The following is a 15,979-nucleotide window of genomic DNA, read 5'->3' on the forward strand; positions in this document are numbered from 1 at the left end:
AAGGCAACTGGAGATGAAACGCAAAATGAATTGGAGACATTACAAATTAGCGCAATCGGAGCCCTGAAGACTTGGCTGTATTGCTTAATTCCTTTTCCTAAAAAGAAAAAAATCCGCAAAAAAAAAATTCACTGTCAGTGTCAGTTTTTGTTTCCTTGTTGTCGTCTGTTGGTTAATCCAAATAAACTCAAAATATTTTGATTTCGTCGATTTTAATCAAGTATATAAATAGGTACACTTAATTGCTTCAATTGAAATAAACAATTATTATTACTAGTAACAAGAAAAACCTAATCATATTCTAATTATTAAACACTAACCGTCTTTACAGATTGCACGAAGCGCGATTATTCGTGGTTTTAAAATGGGATCCAAATCAAAAGCTCTTACATTTCATGTCCAAGCAGAGTGCAAAACATCGCGTGCACGGGCTGGACTTATGCAATTACCACACTATAATGTTAAGACTCCAGTATTTATGCCAGTTGGAACTCAGGTACGACCAAATGTCACAAATTCACAATTTATAATCAAATCTGTTCCAGTCAGAAAATAATATTTACTTAACAATGTTTCTAGGGTACTATGAAAGGGCTTTTACCTGAACAACTTGAAAATTTAGATTGTGAAATAATATTAGGTAACACTTACCACTTGGGAAATCGTCCTGGAACTGAAATATTGGAAAAAGCTGGTGGCCTTCATAAATTCATGTCGTGGAATAGAGCTCTGTTGACTGATTCAGGAGGATTTCAAATGGTGTCACTACTAAAGTTAGCAGAGATAACCGAAGAAGGAGTTAAGTTCAGATCACCCTATGACAATTCTGAAATAATGTTGACTCCTGAAAAATCCATTGAAATCCAAAATTGTATAGGTATGTAAAGCTAATAACAACTTATAATGGATTGATTAGAGGGCTTATATGGAAAGTCCTTTCAATCTTAACACTTTTTTTTTTCTTTCAGGTGCAGACATCATTATGCAACTGGATGATGTGGTAAGAACTACATTCCAAGACTATGATCGCATTAAAGAGGCCACTGAAAGAACAAGCCGGTGGTTGGATCGTTGTTTAAAAGCTCATAAGAGACCATCTGAGCAAAGTATTTTCCCAATTGTACAAGGTTTACTAAATAGTGAACTGAGAGAGAAAAGTGCTAGAGACCACATGTCCAAGGATGTGAATGGATTTGCTATTGGAGGATTAAGGTTGTTATTCCAAATAGTTTTATAGTAAGTTTAACAAATCTTTAAAAGTAAGTTTACAGTTTTATTGTTTATTTCTAGTGGTGGTGAAGCAAAATATCAATTTTGGCCTATGGTTAGCCTAAGTACAGGCATTTTAGACTCCAAAAGACCACGTTATTTAATGGGTGTGGGGTTGGCCATTGACCTTGTAATTTGTGTTGCACTTGGAGTGGATATGTTTGACTGTGTATACCCTACTCGTACTGCTGTGAGTAAATATTGAATACTTTCATACTATACTATACAACACTGTGTTACTTATTTATGAGTCTTATCAAAATTTCCCTTTTCAGAGATTTGGGTGTGCTCTTATAAGCACAGGACAGCTGAACTTAAGGCAAAAACAGTATGAAACTGACTTGAATCCAATTGACAAGGACTGTTCATGCTCCACTTGTAAGACTTACACAAGAGCATACCTACACTCAATTGTTACAGTGGAAACTGTAGCCTGTCATCTCATTTCTGTCCATAATCTAGCATTTCAGGTAGTTTTATTCATAATACCAGACTAAAATAACTTTCAATTGTTATAACATAACATTACCAATCTAATAATTCTCTATTTCAATATTGCAGATGCGACTTATGCAAACTATGAGGCAAAACATTGAAAAGGGAACATTTCCTCAATTTGTAAATAACTTTGTGAATGAAATGTACAGTGATACTGAAATTCCCCCTTGGATAATAGATTCATTAAGTTCTGTTGGAATACAAATTAATAAGGAATAAATGAAATTGCAAGTTAAATAGTTACTTTTTTGCTAATACATAATCCTAAAAAAACAGTACCTATAAGAGGTAATATTGCTGTTTTAAATCACATAATTGTATTAACAAGGCTGAATAGGGAACAGAAATGTTTTATATTAGGTATTGGATTGGTTTTTACATAAAATCATCAGAATCATTGCCATCATAATTAGTAGTCATATTTTCAGATTTCATCAAAGTAGAATAACTTCTAAGCTCTGCTTCTTCTTTCTTTCTTTTTTCTTCTTCCTTTTCTTTTTCTTTCTTTTCTCTCATTACCTTTTTCTTGTCTTCTCTTTCTTCCCTGTCTCTATTTTCTCTCTCTTGCCTTAAATCTGGGAATGCTTCCTTTTTAGTCTTATTAAGTCTATTAACTATCTCATTATTTCTTTTAGCCACTCTGACTTTCCTCACATCTTTATCTTTGTGAAATGCTACTTGTCCAACCTAAAACAAAAACCAGTTTTAGTGACTTTATTTTAGTTTAATTAATTAAGCTACCTATACTTCAATTTATAATAATAAGAAAAATTTACCTCCATTGAGGGGGTTTTCTTAAGGTTTGACCACATGGTGTAAACAATGTCAATATCATTCATTTTGTTACCCAAAATTGAATTAGCCTTTACCAACTGGCATGCATCATCCAGAACCGAGTTTGGTATATCATCAATTGTTTGACCCTGTAAAACAAAATAAATAATATTTCATTCAATTTTATTGTAACAGATTGTTGACAAAATGGAATAAAACTTATTTTTCAATATTCGCTACAGAAACATGTAAACATTCTAAATAAAATCTACCATACAATAGCTAGACTACAAATGTTAGAAGTTTTCGTTTTTGTTCACATTTCTGATACCGGCTTAGATAAATCGATACTGGTATATAAATTAAGTACATAGGTAATTGTAAAACTGTACAATTAATTCAGACCTAAATATTGATACTCAATCAGACTTACAGGTGCTAAGCGAAGGTAAACATGGGCGGAAGATACTTTATCGACATGGAACCATACATCTTCTGGCCAGCCCCACTTAATGAGATCTTCATCTGAAATAAAACTTCGGTTAGTGGAAAAAAAAACACATGAGTACACTAAATCACTTGTTCATAACCTATTTTTAATCCTACTATGATCTTACTTTCGTGTTTATCTGCACCCATAAATAAAATTACAGATGGTGAAACCACACTGCTGGTAAAATAAAAGACCATTCTGAATACGATTCACGTTACTTTATTTAGGAAAGTTAAGGTTTCACCAAATTTTACCGATATGTATTTACATTTCATTTACCAGTAATGACATTTGTCAAAATGACTGACGGGCAGGCAGTGACAGTATTTTTTTTTTGTTTTGCTTGCAGGAAAGGCAAAACAAAGTAAGTAAAGTCTTCAGCTTTTATTTTTCTGGTTGCGCTTGCGGCTACGCCCGGTCCATAGTTTAAACATCAATGATTTCGTTTCAGTCAGTGTCAAATGTCAATGTCAAAAAGATATCGATTGACTTATGCTCTTTAGAGTGCCGTCTCTTACTCTTTTATGCTCTTTGATTGACAGCTTTGATTTGGTTGGTTCTTGATTGGTTTTTTGCTTTTGTTCAGAAATAAATAATTTCCTCCAGTCTCAGTAAAAATAGCTACTGTCTCTTGAGACTTACGAACTGAACAACTAACATATTATCTGAAAAGTATATTATCCAAACTATGGGAAGTCCAGAGCGCGAGTTATGCCCTCCTCCTTCTGAAGAAGACGAACTGACACTCCCTAGAGCAAGTATAAACAAAATGATCAAGGAATTGGTGCCCTCAGTCCGAGTGGCTTTTGAGTCACGAGAACTGATATTGAATTGCTGTACAGAATTTATTCATTTGCTAAGTTCTGAGGCTAATGAAGTCTGTAATCAAAGCAATAAAAAAACAATCAATGCTGAACATGTTTTGACTGGTAAGACAACATTGGTTTGTTTATTTATTTACAAAAACCGTTTCTCTGCTAAGCTCCACTTCTTAATTTTATATTGTTCATACACACACTGGAACAATCTTCTCAGCCTCGCATTTACTTTGTATATCCATGATTAGTATTGTCTAATTTTATTACCACACAGCTAAGTAGTTCCTATCACCTTTACCTAATTAATTGTTTTATTTTTCACATTCCAGCATTGGACAGACTAGGATTTACAGATTACACATTAGAAGCAGAAGCTGTGCTCAAAGACTGCAAGGCTGTAGCTGCCAAAAGGAGAAGACAAAGTACTAGGCTGGAAAACTTGGGAATTCCAGAGGAAGAACTTTTGCGACAACAACAGGAATTATTTGCAAAAGTATGTTTTATTATCATTACACTCAGTAAATCATTCATCAGCCTTTGGTGACGGCAGAAATGATGCCAACATATTTTGAACTTTAGTGAGTTATGGTTTAAAACCAATGAAAAATATTTTCCTCCATACCAGTAAAAGAGTTAAACTTTGAATAAATTGATTAATAGGTAGATTTTTGTCTAATTTAACTAATTACTATAGTACCTAAGTAAAGTTTGTATATGGAAAAGTGTATGTCCAGCACTGGGCCCATGTAGTTTGTTTTAACGCACCATTTCAATAGCACTATTGTTATTTTCAGGCGCGTGAAGAGCAAGCTAAACAAGAACATCAGCAGTGGTTACTTCTGCAGCAGCAAGGGCTGGTCGGCGCCGACGGGGCAGCTCCGCCGTACATCCCTCCACCTTCAGCTAACAAACATGAAGACGACGAGGACGATGACTATTCCTAAACAAGGGGCATTTAAATAGCTAATGACTAAAAAGTTTATATCAAAATTTGATATTATCTAACCTGTGATGATGGTGGAAAGAGCAATGATAAAGAGGTATTTTCAGAAAACAAAAATGTATTATTTAATGATTCTGCTTTCCAAAAGACATTTTTGGTCAACTATTATGAAGGTTTAGTGAATCAGCTTCAGAGAATTAGGCTCAGAACAGCATAAGGGCCTTCAAAGATGCCACAGTATTTATTGGTGTGCTGTTGTCTATACAATGTAAACAGTATGTATAGTCAGCAACAGGGCCGCAGCACTCCTGCCAGGTGGCACTTGGCAGCAAATTTGAAGGCTTTACTGCTGTTCACAACCATAGAGGGGTAATTTCTTCTAATATTGTTCTTTTTTCTTTCTATGGAAGTTTGTATTAAATAAACAAGGCATTAAATAAATGAATTAATGTTTATGGGTTTTTTAATTGCTATGCATTTTTATACTGAATTATACTTAACTGAGTTGGGCATGGTATTTCACAGATTTCTCATTAAACTTTCATCGAAAAAAAGCCTATTTGACCAAAAGGTCATAACCCAGCACCAGAAAACACGACTGGATACCGTGAAAACAGCCGCGCTTGAGCAAAGTCGATACCTTGCTAGTTATTAGGGTAGGTAGGTAAAATGTAGCTAACCGTTTAGCCACGGTTTGCGTGGTTCGGCCTTGGCATTTGAAGCTCATTATTTTTTTTCTAGTTTATTATTAAACGAGTATGGTTTGTAACAAAAACTAATTTAATCTACATATATTAATATTGACAGGGTAATCATCAATGTCACATTGATCTGTTTACATTTTCACTACACACTCACAACAAAATTGACGAAAGTATGTTTTAAAAAATGAGCAATAATAATGTAAATAAAAATTATAAACGTCCAAAACAGAAAACACAATCAACTACTAATCCGGATCGCCCAGTAACTAACAAATGACTAATTTAAAAACTATTTTATTAGGAGAGTGCTATGCTCGGAGTTTCTCTGCGTGATCGAATCAGAAATGAGGAGATCCACAGGAAAACGAAAGTAACCGTCCGCGACATAGCTCGCAGATTGCCTAACTTAAGTGGCAGTGGGCGGGGCACGTAGTTCGTAGAGCTGATGACCGTTGAGGCTGAAAAGTTCTAGACTGGCGACCAAGTGCCGAAAGACATAGTGTGGACAGTCCACCCACTAGGGAGGGCCGACGATCTGGTGAACCTACCTGGCTGCGGGCGGGTAGGTTCACCAGACCCTGGTCGTTGTGGAAATCCATGGGGGAGGCCTTTGTCCAGTAGTGTCTTTTGGCTGAAACGAACGAACTAGGTAACTTTAGGATACGAACAAGTAAAACAATGCTTACCTACTTACAGAAACAGACAAATAGAACCTTGGAGAAAGATAAAGCAGAACCGTTATGTCCATTGGCAGCGAAGGACTCTGAATGGGTAGACATTTTGCAGTCACCGGGTTCCGACCCTGCTAAGTCGTCCACCAACGTATCTGATGAAGAGGAAGTACTACAACTCGTAAATTTTATTTGCAGGCCGAAAGGCCCAGTTTATAGAATATTTATCTAAAATATTACATTTGCTAATAAACATCAAATATCTCAGGTAGATTGTGAAGATGGCCCTCAAATGAAACCGCTGGCTATTATGTTCCCTGGTTTACTAGAAAAAGATCCTAACACATTACAAGGGATGCTTAACAAGGCCATGTCAACCACAGAAGTGACGAAGCATTTGGTAGATCTAGGTCAAAAAGCCAACTTTACTTTTATGAAAAAGGCAGATCGATTGATACCACCAGATAAGGTAAAGATAGGACTTGATTGCTAATCTTCATCATTTAGAAATTATGTTAGGTAGGCCTAATTACTTCTGAAATATTTCGATTGAGAAACAACTGTAATGCCTAAGATCATAAGAATAATAAGAAGATAACCGTAATCCTGGATTGCTGAATGCAGGCCGCCACCAACCGGCCATTGTGGAAATCATTGGGGGAGGCCTATGTTCAGTAGTGGACGTCCTATGGCTGAAATGATGATGATGATAAACCGTAATCCTCCGCGATTAGCGATAATACCCGAATGGTGAATGGTGTTGGACTGGCCGACCCGAATCCAGATCTAAGAAACGCAGGTTCGAACCCCGCCGCCGCGCCGCGCCGCTCTCGACTACTTATTTAATTTTGATAAACCCACTCGTACATACTTAGCACAAACACAAGCATATTTAGCTTACCATAAGGGGTTCAGGGGACTTACTACTTGTTCTGGCTGCAATAAGTACATAAATGGGTTTAGGTATCTGAGCTGACTGAGTTCCTAACGTATTAAGTACCTACCACTTATATTATTATACAACCTGATGGAGAGATAAAAAGATTTAAATACGCCACATGAAACAGACAAGAAGTAAAAGTTCGAAACCGCGTAACCGCGTCAATTCATGCGGTCTTATCGCTACGAAGCGATCTGAATCTCTTGCAGACCAGAGAGGGTAGGTTATAAATGGTGGGTCGCTTTCGCTGGGATTTGTACCTATCGAGGTAGCAGACCTATTAGCACAGAATGAGTAGGTACTTGTAGTACATAATCTGGCGCCTACAATACAAGCCATCGGGCCAAAGTGATGTTGATTCCGACGCAATTAATAAAAAACTTATAATTTCAGGTATGGTTGGAAAGTCTTACAGAAAATAGTAATTCATTTACATCAATGACATCGGCTTTATTTAGTGGCAGTAAGTTAATATTATTACTTATCCTTTATTAAGTATACCTACCTACTGATAAAGTGACTGTGAGATGCATGAGTCTATAATGAAGGTATGGGAATCTGTAGTGATTACCTTATAAAAGCTTATTTGAAAAGGTCTTTCAAGCGATTATGATGCTGACAACGAGGTCGTAATATGTAACCATAGTAGGATAAAAAGAAACGAGAAACAGAACAGCACAACAAACATACAAAGGACAAACATAAGTTCGGACGATATATTAACAGTTATAAAACAAATAGTGGCAGAAATCATCCAGGTTGGTAATTCATGAATCAATCAATTGTTATTTATTTGCGATTAATCTAGCTGCATCTCTGTAGAGGCGATTTATTAACCATTTACATATTCACTACAATTTTACGATAGTGTATTATTTTGATTTCAGGGAGAAGACTTTTGATAAATAGAAAAAGGTGGCGAAAAATAATGAATATGTAACTTTCGTCAAATAAATTCAATACCTAATAAAGAGTTTTTATTTTTAAAGTAATAATGGATTCCTTAAAAAGTAGGTACTAGCCAGGGTACTGTTTTAAGAATTCAAGTAGGTATACCTAAAATACCTGCACATTGTAGGTACAGACGACAGCTGTAGGTAGGTACGTCAAGTTAAACACTGTGGTATAAACGTGCTGTCGACTTTCTCTAGATTGTGTGCACACCACAAAGCTAGCTAGGTATGTAAAACGAATATTCGTTTAAATTCGCTGGCCTGTAATTGTAAGCATATGTAGACGTTTTACTATTTTATCTTTATCTCATTGTATTCCTTGGCTGATAAAAAACACTTTTTTATTGTGAATTAGGCTTAAACGTACTTGGAATGCCATTTTGCTTTCTGTAAAAAAAAGAAAATATAAATAACATAAAACATTTATTGTAACTAAAACAGTATAAAAACATTCACAATTATTATGAGAAAGAAATACATACACATGTAGGTCTTTACAATACAATATGGAATTACCTTGCCTTTACCTAAAATTTTGAAAGGGTATATTAATAGTAATTAATAAAAATATTAAATTGGATCATTTACATTGGCTTAATGGTATGATAATAATTTATTAACATTTCTCTTAAAATGAAGGTAGAATTACACACAACCAAGTAACTGCAGAAACAACTTGTTGTTAAATACTATAGCTTGATAAATTACTCATATTCACTTTTAACATTGACACTAAATTACTAGAATGTCTCAAGTCTATTATTGCATGAATATATACATCAGGACATGAAAATCTAGAGAACTTTATACAATCTTTATGTGCAATCTTAAAGGCTACAGTAAAGTATTCGTAGTCATTATGGAAATAGTGAGGGAACAAATTCCGTCTTCATTAACAACATGCCACCTAGCAGTGTTACCACTGAGGTGGCAATCAGACGTCACGTACGGGGCTTAAGCACCACCGTGGGGACGCGGATGCAAGCGTACCGTCATTGGGTCGGTTTCAGAGCTGCCAACTTGCGTCCACGAGTTCGTGCTTCTTGTCTGGATGTAGTGTATTCAAACCACAAGACATTTGGTATCAATGTTGTATCTCTGATCATCAACATTTCACAAAATTTTCTGCAACAAAGAAAATAAAATAATATATTGTGATTTTGTCAAATAAAGATTGTAGATGTATTAATGCATGTAATTATTTTTCTTTCTTTCTTAATTATACTCACAAAGATACTAATTGTGGGAACAATGGCGTGAATATTCGGTGTACTAGGGCAAACCAAATAGTAGCAAATAGGCAGCCAACAAGGGCCCCCACGAACACTTGAAGAGTGGTGTGATAGTGAAGATATACTCTTCCTATGCACACGAGCAGAGCCAGAATCATACAACCACCTACAATAATAACTCTCCATAGTGCAGATATGATGCTGTTATTATTTATATGGTGTAACCTGCAAAAAGAAGAAGAAAAAATGAAATGCATAAATAAAATTTGCATCAAAACTAAATTTGGTAACTGTAGATAAAAAAAAAACTTCTTACCTAATTACAACAAAATACAATACATATACACTGAAAAACCACACAAACTGTGCATGAGATGAAGGCATCCCATACTCATTATACAAATGCCCTCTTGCTAGTGGTCTTGCTTCACATATGGAGTGTTTAAGTACAATGTTTAGCGCTTCATTTATTAGTGTACCACAAAAAAATGCAATCTGAAAAAAAGATTGTATGTAGAATATCTAAGGTATATTGGAATACCCTCTGAAATATATATACTTACAGTATGAAGGTCTCTCCGAAATAATATGAGTGCTACAAAACCAGCTCCAATTCCAAATGGGGATAGACTTATAAAAGCAAAGAATTTTCCAATCCAATCACCTTAAATTAATTTTTAAAATTAAAGAATATCGCCTTTATCAAATTATAATCAAAGATAACATTCTTTTATTAGGAATTAGGGTACCTTTTGGGTATTCCACAAGGGTAAGAGCCAGTGGTTGCCATTCGATATCATCATTGTGGATGTTATCGCTAATTGATGCAGTAGAATCTTCCATTTTTGTTTTTTATAACTTAATATATACTTATTTTGTCATTTTTAAGCAGGGTCGAATCACTAATGGAAGCCTTATTTTATTATCGTAAATTTAATCAGGCCCGACATCAGCAAAGCAAGCCCAAGTAAATGTCACAGTCAATCAATCAATGTCAATGAAATGAATGTCAAGTTGTTGTCATTTTGACTTTTTTTTTTTTTTTTTTTTTTTTTTTTTTTTTTTTTATTATGGCTATGCTATGCCTCTTGCCAGTGTCGAGTTAAAAACGGGGAAACGGGAATTAAAAGGAAAAATGCCTACTTTCGGAATTTGGAAAGGAATTAATGATCAGGAAAATGAGGAATATACAGGAGATATTTATATAATATACATACGTTTATACAAAAATCAAAGCTTTATATTATTTACAGTTATAAACTTGGCTATACAATTATATACAACAGGATCTTTATGGAAAAGGAGAGACATTATAGAAGACGGGAAAGGAATGTGTAAGGAAGAGAGTTCCCGAAGGAAAGCAGAGCGGTCAAAACTAGGACAGGAGAAGAAAATATGGTTGATAGTGCCTGAATCGGTGCCACACTCACAAGAATCATCATTAATGATATGGAGTCTTGCGAGGTGAGAGGGTGTACACGTGTGACCCAACCTCATGCGTATGATAGATGAAGAAACTCTCTTATCAAATTTCAACTTGAAAAACCAAGGCTTTGTAGGTATTTGTGGCTGAAGAAGTGAAAAAAGAAAGCCTTTTGATTTGCAACTAATTTCCCAATCCGATTGCCAGGAAGAGTTTAAAGAAAGTTTGGGCAATGCTAGGAGATCATGACAATAACTCTGATAGGGAAACAAATCTCCACAGGAGACCGCCTCATTGGCAAGACGATCTGCAATTTCGTTACCTCTTATCCCACAGTGACTAGGAATCCAGGCGAAACAAACATTCAGGCCAAGTGAAATACATTCATAAAATAACTTTCTAATGTCATATATTACAGGGTACTGGTTTCTGGATTTAAAAGGAAATTGATTTAAAGCTTGAAGTGCGCTCATGGAATCCGTAAAAATGACAACATTTTTAAGTCTATATAATTTTGCATATTCTATTGCTCTGAAAAGGCCAAAGCATTCCCCCGTAAAGACGGAGGATTCTGGAGGTAATTTGACTTTTTGGACAATTTTATACTGCGAGTGGAAAACCCCGACTCCAGTAATTTCTGTGCAAGAATGTTTAGATGCGTCTGTATATATGTGATGAAAACCATTATAATCTGTGTCTAAAATTTCATTAAATTTGGATACAATGTTTAGATCTTGCTTATCAATTGGGAGAAAACAAATATTTATAGGGACTAAGAGAGATTCAATACTGCAATGAAACAATGGTAAGTGTTTTGAACGGAATATGGGAGAGGACAGAGACATTAATTTATTGTAGCTGTGCAAAAGACAAGGAATAGTTTTATGTTTCCAATAGTCTGAAATGGGAACTTTTTCTGATAAGCAGTGAAGTTTTGGGAAAAGTTGATGATTTGAGAAATTGAATGTACGAAAGAGGAATTTATCACACAGAAACTGCCGTCTAAATTTGAGAGGAGGATCACAACATTCAACTTGAAGCGCATTTACTGGACTACTTTTCATGGCACCTGTTACAATTCTGAGAGCTTTTGACTGTATCAGATCTAATTTTTTAAAAGCAGATTTATTGCCTGGCTCGAGAAGAAACATGCCGTAGTCCAGAACACTTCTGATGAGAGCATTGTATATAAGCTTCATTGAAAAAGGGTGAGCTCCCCACCAAACTCCAGATAAACATCTGAGAATATTTATTCTTTTTTCACACTTTTCTGCAATATACTCGCAGTGTTGATTTCCAGTCAGTTTTGAGTCTAGAATTACTCCCAGAAATTTGTGATGAGGTTTTACAGGAATCAAATCATTATCATAAGAAATTTGGACAGGAGGTGGATTTCTCAATCTTGAAAAAATTACTGTGGCACTTTTATTAGCAGATAAGTTTAATCCATTATTATCAAGCCAGGATTTTAAATTAGATAGTGAAGAAGTAAGTGCTGACGCAGCAACTTCTATTTTCTTATCAATATTATAAAACAGCAAGTCATCAGCATATTGTAAAACTTTTGTATTATTATTGGAAATTGATGATGCCAAATCGTGAGTGTAAGCGTTATATAACAAAGGGCTAAGAACAGAGCCTTGTGGAAGTCCTTTCCAACAAGTGCGACTAAACGTGGAGCCATCCTGTGAAAGTTCTAGACACCTTTCATATAAGATGTTAATGATAAAGTTACTAAGCATTGTGGGAACTTTTAAGGCGTAGAGTTTTTTAAGCAATATTGGGATTATCACATTATCATAAGCGGAATTTATATCTAAAAAAGTTGCAACAACTGACTGGTTATCAGAGAATGCAAGCCTAATATCGGTGATAAATAAACTAATATTGTCCATAGTACTTTTTCCCTTTCTGAATCCAAACTGGTTAACAGCCAGTAAATCATTACTCTCAAAAAACCATTCAAGCCGATTCTTTACCAGATGTTCAGCTAATTTCAATAATACTGAGGACAGAACTATTGGACGGTATGAAGATGGGTCAGATGGGGACTTATTTGGTTTAAGAACTGGCAACACTTTTTGGGACTTCCATGACAGAGGGACACTATTACCTGTCAACGCAATAGAATTGATAATTTGTAAATAATAGGAGAGAACATGATCATTTAAATTATGAAAGAAGGAGTACGGAATACCATCTACACCTGGAGACGAATCAGTTACATTTTGGATGATTCCCTTGAGTTCAAACAGTGTAAATGGCTGTTCAATAACAGACACAGCGACTGGCGATGGAGTTATAGTTAGTTTTTCAGGGACCCATGGAGGAGCCAGTTTATCAACAAATGGACAAGCAATTTCTAACGGGATAAATGGGTGGGAAGAATCTGTCATTGCAGATTTAAATCGACGAATGTTTTGCCATACTATCGAAGATGGCGTTTCAGGGGAAATTGATAAGCAAAACTTTCTCCAGCTCTCAAACTTTTTCTTTTTAAAAAGTTCTCGAGTTTCTTCAATAACTTTACCCAATTCTGAATAATTTTCATTTGTCATATTTGCTTTATAGTTGCGCTCAGCAGCCTTTCTTTTTTTGATGGCCTCTGTACAGTCACTGTCCCACCATGGTTGTGGGGGAAGCTTACGATTAGGTACTTTTAACGGAAAAGCTCTGTTCGCAGATTCAACTAATATATTGGTAAAGGACAAGGCACAAGTGGATTCATTTCCTGAAGAGACAATTGGGAGAGACGATAGATAGTTCTCAACACCTTCTTTAAAAGTATTCCAAGCATTACTAGTTTTGTCTGGTAATCTGTGTTTAAGTAATGGAACATACTTAGATGTTATAGGACTATTAAATGGAAAAGTAATTAATATGGGGAAGTGGTCACTGCCATATGATGAGGGTAGAGTTTGCCAAGATAACAGAGAGGCTAGGCTAGGGGAACATATTGACAAATCAACAGCACTTTGACTTTGGCCTGGACTGGTAAAACGGGTAGGAGATCCTGTATTTAATGTACATAAGTTATGAGTGTCAATTATATCTAATAACATTTCCCCATAGTTATTTGAAATAGAACTGCCCCATGCACGATGATGACAGTTAAAATCTCCTAAGATGAACAGAGGTTTAGGGAGAGTTGAGATTAATTGATCAATTTCACTTAAGATAGAAGAAGAGGGGTGAGGTATGTACATAGACACTAAACAAAAATTATAAATATTTATTGCTATAATAGAAAATTCGTTACTATGATTAGGGATTGGAATTGGACTAAAAGAGACAGATTTGTTGATAAATATGGCTACTCCACCATATCCATCAATTCTGTCTTCCCTGATAGAATTATAACCATTAACTTTAAATTTTTGATTGGGTTTAAGCCAAGTTTCTGCCAGAGCAAAAACAAAAGGCTCAATCTTATTAATCATATGAAAAAAGTCACTCTTTTTGCTGATGATACTCCGGCAGTTCCATTGCATTGCCTTCGCAGCCATTTTGCAGGAATCTAATTAGACTTTCAATTAAAGGGGCAACGTTGGACGGTGATTTGAGATTACACTGAGAAAAAACATTAATCAAAGTCATTATAAGGCTAGATAAATTTGTTGTTGAGTCTTCTTTAGGTTGGTTATTGATAGCACATCCATCCCTTGGGGAAGGGAAAGAGTAGTCACGGATTAAATTATTATGGGCTACCTTATCATAGCCTTTTGAATGTGAAGGAGAGGGACGGGGTGGAAGGAAGACAGTCTTTTTGTAAGAACTTGAGGTTGACTTTGAGGAACCAGAATTAGTATTATAGTAAGGCATATTTTTAATAGGTGTACTTTGTTTTACAGGACTAGAGGACAGAGCGTCTGCGTAGGACTTGGAGACTGGAGGGTGGAGCTTGGATGCCTCTGCATACGAGATGGAATTTTCAGCCATATAAGCCTTGATTTTCTTTTGGCGGACAAATTCTGGGCATGACTTACTAGTTGCATAGTGGAAACCAGAACAAAGACAGCAGGAGGCTTGGTCTTCATGGATGGAGCAAGAATCACCAATGTGGGCTTGCCCACATTTAAAACAGCGGGGCTGGGACCTACATTGGGCCTTAGTATGACCAAATCGGCAACAATTAAAACATTGAATTGTAGGGAAAATGTACAATTCCACTGACAAAGCATTATAGCATACAAAAACTCGTTTAGGTAAAGATTGTCCGTCAAATGTTACTACGACTGATTGGGAGGGTTTCCAAGAAACTGTACCATTAATATAAGACTTAAAATTCAATCTACGAACTTTTATTATTTTGCCACCACCTAATGGAACTGTCATGTTTTCTACGACTTCCTCAGGGGACCATTCTGCTGGAACTCCTCGAACTAGTCCCATCCTAGTAACGTTAAATGTGGGGATAAAAGCCTTATAATCATTGGAGTCCAGTTTAGGATGACTCATAAATGAATTAGCTTGAGAGAAATCTGAAAATGAGACTGAACATTTGTTTCGTCCAATTCTCTTTACACTTCCATCAATAATGTTGTGAAAGTTATGTCTCTTTAGAAAGTTCCCAAAAGTCACCGGATGCAAATAAACGCTGTCACTGGGAGACGATTGATTGCGTTGGACATGGACAATGTATGGAGCCGTATCAGAGTCATTGTAGAATTTCCGTCCAATAGTGGCGGGAGCAGAGCCCGAATTTGGCAAATCCTGGTCAATTGGAGTGGGAGTAGGAGGATCTACTGAAGGAGTTTTATCATCAGCGTTACTCGTACGACCATCAACCTTTTTCTTTTCCTGTCCATGAAGTTTTCTTTTCTTGTGGCTACGTTTGAGAGCGGGGGGAGCAGTAAATGAATTTTCGGAATCTGTATCATTAGTTACCGTCACATAAAACCCTACTGAAGGAGAAGAGTGTCCAGGTGAGCTGATAGGCTCATCAAAAACAGGGGGAACTGATCCCCCTGGGTCAGGAGGATCGTTCATGGTGAGAGACGAAAATGAAAAAAAAACTTACCGAATATCAGCTCAAATAACACTATCTACACAAAATATACGTACACAATAATAAATATTTACACTAACACTACTTTCCTGATCACAATTACGCGAAAATTTATAAATAAAATCGGAAAGTTAAAAAAGACACCCGCCAAGTTTAACGTTTCCCGCGCTTTCCATTTTGACTTTAGTACACAGATTATGTATTTTCAGCCAAAGATATAGTAATAAATATAAAACGTTTATTTACACTACGC

At 35.8% G+C, this 15,979-nt stretch overlaps 5 protein-coding genes across 6 annotated transcripts; 3 read left to right on the top strand and 2 right to left on the bottom strand.

The window, feature by feature from the left end:
* The first annotated feature begins 143 nt into the window (after positions 1–143).
* Positions 144–2,004, top strand: LOC135087870 (queuine tRNA-ribosyltransferase catalytic subunit). The gene is made up of 7 exons (XM_063982706.1): positions 144–232; positions 332–496; positions 580–877; positions 969–1,212; positions 1,291–1,459; positions 1,545–1,739; positions 1,831–2,004. The coding sequence occupies exons 2-7, from the start codon at positions 365–367 to the stop codon at positions 1,984–1,986; spliced, it is 1,194 nt and encodes a 397-aa protein (XP_063838776.1). The 5' UTR covers positions 144–232; positions 332–364; the 3' UTR covers positions 1,987–2,004.
* Positions 2,005–2,101: 97 nt separating this feature from the next.
* On the bottom strand, positions 2,102–3,336 carry LOC135087871 (coiled-coil domain-containing protein 25). Its single transcript, XM_063982707.1, has 4 exons — positions 3,159–3,336; positions 2,975–3,066; positions 2,544–2,690; positions 2,102–2,454 (listed from the first exon to the last, which is right to left on the bottom strand). The coding sequence occupies exons 1-4, from the start codon at positions 3,229–3,231 to the stop codon at positions 2,143–2,145; spliced, it is 624 nt and encodes a 207-aa protein (XP_063838777.1). The 5' UTR covers positions 3,232–3,336; the 3' UTR covers positions 2,102–2,142.
* A 219-nt stretch (positions 3,337–3,555) lies between these two features.
* On the top strand, positions 3,556–5,250 carry LOC135087872 (protein Dr1). The gene is made up of 3 exons (XM_063982709.1): positions 3,556–3,963; positions 4,182–4,345; positions 4,647–5,250. Exons 1-3 carry the CDS (start codon positions 3,723–3,725, stop codon positions 4,794–4,796), a joined length of 555 nt encoding a protein of 184 aa, XP_063838779.1. The 5' UTR covers positions 3,556–3,722; the 3' UTR covers positions 4,797–5,250.
* A 354-nt stretch (positions 5,251–5,604) lies between these two features.
* On the top strand, positions 5,605–8,391 carry LOC135087874 (uncharacterized). 2 transcript variants are annotated; one of them, XM_063982711.1, is made up of 6 exons: positions 5,605–5,761; positions 6,196–6,351; positions 6,439–6,639; positions 7,504–7,573; positions 7,705–7,868; positions 7,998–8,391. In XM_063982711.1, the coding sequence occupies exons 1-6, from the start codon at positions 5,684–5,686 to the stop codon at positions 8,010–8,012; spliced, it is 684 nt and encodes a 227-aa protein (XP_063838781.1). In that variant the 5' UTR covers positions 5,605–5,683; the 3' UTR covers positions 8,013–8,391. The 2 variants fall into 2 exon arrangements, with proteins under 2 accessions (XP_063838781.1, XP_063838782.1); XM_063982712.1 differs by having other exon boundaries at positions 6,196–6,339.
* Positions 8,392–8,469: 78 nt separating this feature from the next.
* LOC135087873 (dolichyldiphosphatase 1-like) lies at positions 8,470–10,286 on the bottom strand. The gene is made up of 5 exons (XM_063982710.1): positions 10,045–10,286; positions 9,859–9,959; positions 9,612–9,790; positions 9,293–9,520; positions 8,470–9,188 (listed from the first exon to the last, which is right to left on the bottom strand). The coding sequence occupies exons 1-5, from the start codon at positions 10,136–10,138 to the stop codon at positions 9,056–9,058; spliced, it is 735 nt and encodes a 244-aa protein (XP_063838780.1). The 5' UTR covers positions 10,139–10,286; the 3' UTR covers positions 8,470–9,055.
* Between the last annotated feature and the right edge of the window lie 5,693 nt (positions 10,287–15,979).

The sequence above is a fragment of the Ostrinia nubilalis genome, chromosome 3, assembly GCF_963855985.1.
Source record: "Ostrinia nubilalis chromosome 3, ilOstNubi1.1, whole genome shotgun sequence".
In the NCBI taxonomy this organism is placed as follows: domain Eukaryota; kingdom Metazoa; phylum Arthropoda; class Insecta; order Lepidoptera; family Crambidae; genus Ostrinia; species Ostrinia nubilalis.

Coding starts and splice junctions, on each gene's coding strand:
- LOC135087871 (XM_063982707.1), bottom strand. CDS start 3,231: ATGGTCTTTTATTTTACCAGCAGTGTGGTTTCACCATCTGTAATTTTA. Junction 2,691..2,974: donor TTTACCTTCGCTTAGCACCT/GTAAGTCTGATT, acceptor TTTGTTTTACAG/GGTCAAACAATTGATGATAT. Junction 2,455..2,543: donor AGAAAACCCCCTCAATGGAG/GTAAATTTTTCT, acceptor TTTTTGTTTTAG/GTTGGACAAGTAGCATTTCA.
- LOC135087874 (XM_063982711.1), top strand. CDS start 5,684: ATGAGCAATAATAATGTAAATAAAAATTATAAACGTCCAAAACAGAAA. Junction 6,640..7,503: donor GATTGATACCACCAGATAAG/GTAAAGATAGGA, acceptor TTATAATTTCAG/GTATGGTTGGAAAGTCTTAC. Junction 7,574..7,704: donor ATCGGCTTTATTTAGTGGCA/GTAAGTTAATAT, acceptor TTATTTGAAAAG/GTCTTTCAAGCGATTATGAT.
- LOC135087872 (XM_063982709.1), top strand. CDS start 3,723: ATGGGAAGTCCAGAGCGCGAGTTATGCCCTCCTCCTTCTGAAGAAGAC. Junction 3,964..4,181: donor TGCTGAACATGTTTTGACTG/GTAAGACAACAT, acceptor TTCACATTCCAG/CATTGGACAGACTAGGATTT. Junction 4,346..4,646: donor AACAGGAATTATTTGCAAAA/GTATGTTTTATT, acceptor TGTTATTTTCAG/GCGCGTGAAGAGCAAGCTAA.
- LOC135087873 (XM_063982710.1), bottom strand. CDS start 10,138: ATGGAAGATTCTACTGCATCAATTAGCGATAACATCCACAATGATGAT. Junction 9,960..10,044: donor CCTTGTGGAATACCCAAAAG/GTACCCTAATTC, acceptor AATTAATTTAAG/GTGATTGGATTGGAAAATTC. Junction 9,521..9,611: donor TTGTATTTTGTTGTAATTAG/GTAAGAAGTTTT, acceptor TTCTTTTTGCAG/GTTACACCATATAAATAATA.
- LOC135087870 (XM_063982706.1), top strand. CDS start 365: ATGGGATCCAAATCAAAAGCTCTTACATTTCATGTCCAAGCAGAGTGC. Junction 878..968: donor TGAAATCCAAAATTGTATAG/GTATGTAAAGCT, acceptor TTTTTCTTTCAG/GTGCAGACATCATTATGCAA. Junction 1,740..1,830: donor TCCATAATCTAGCATTTCAG/GTAGTTTTATTC, acceptor TCAATATTGCAG/ATGCGACTTATGCAAACTAT.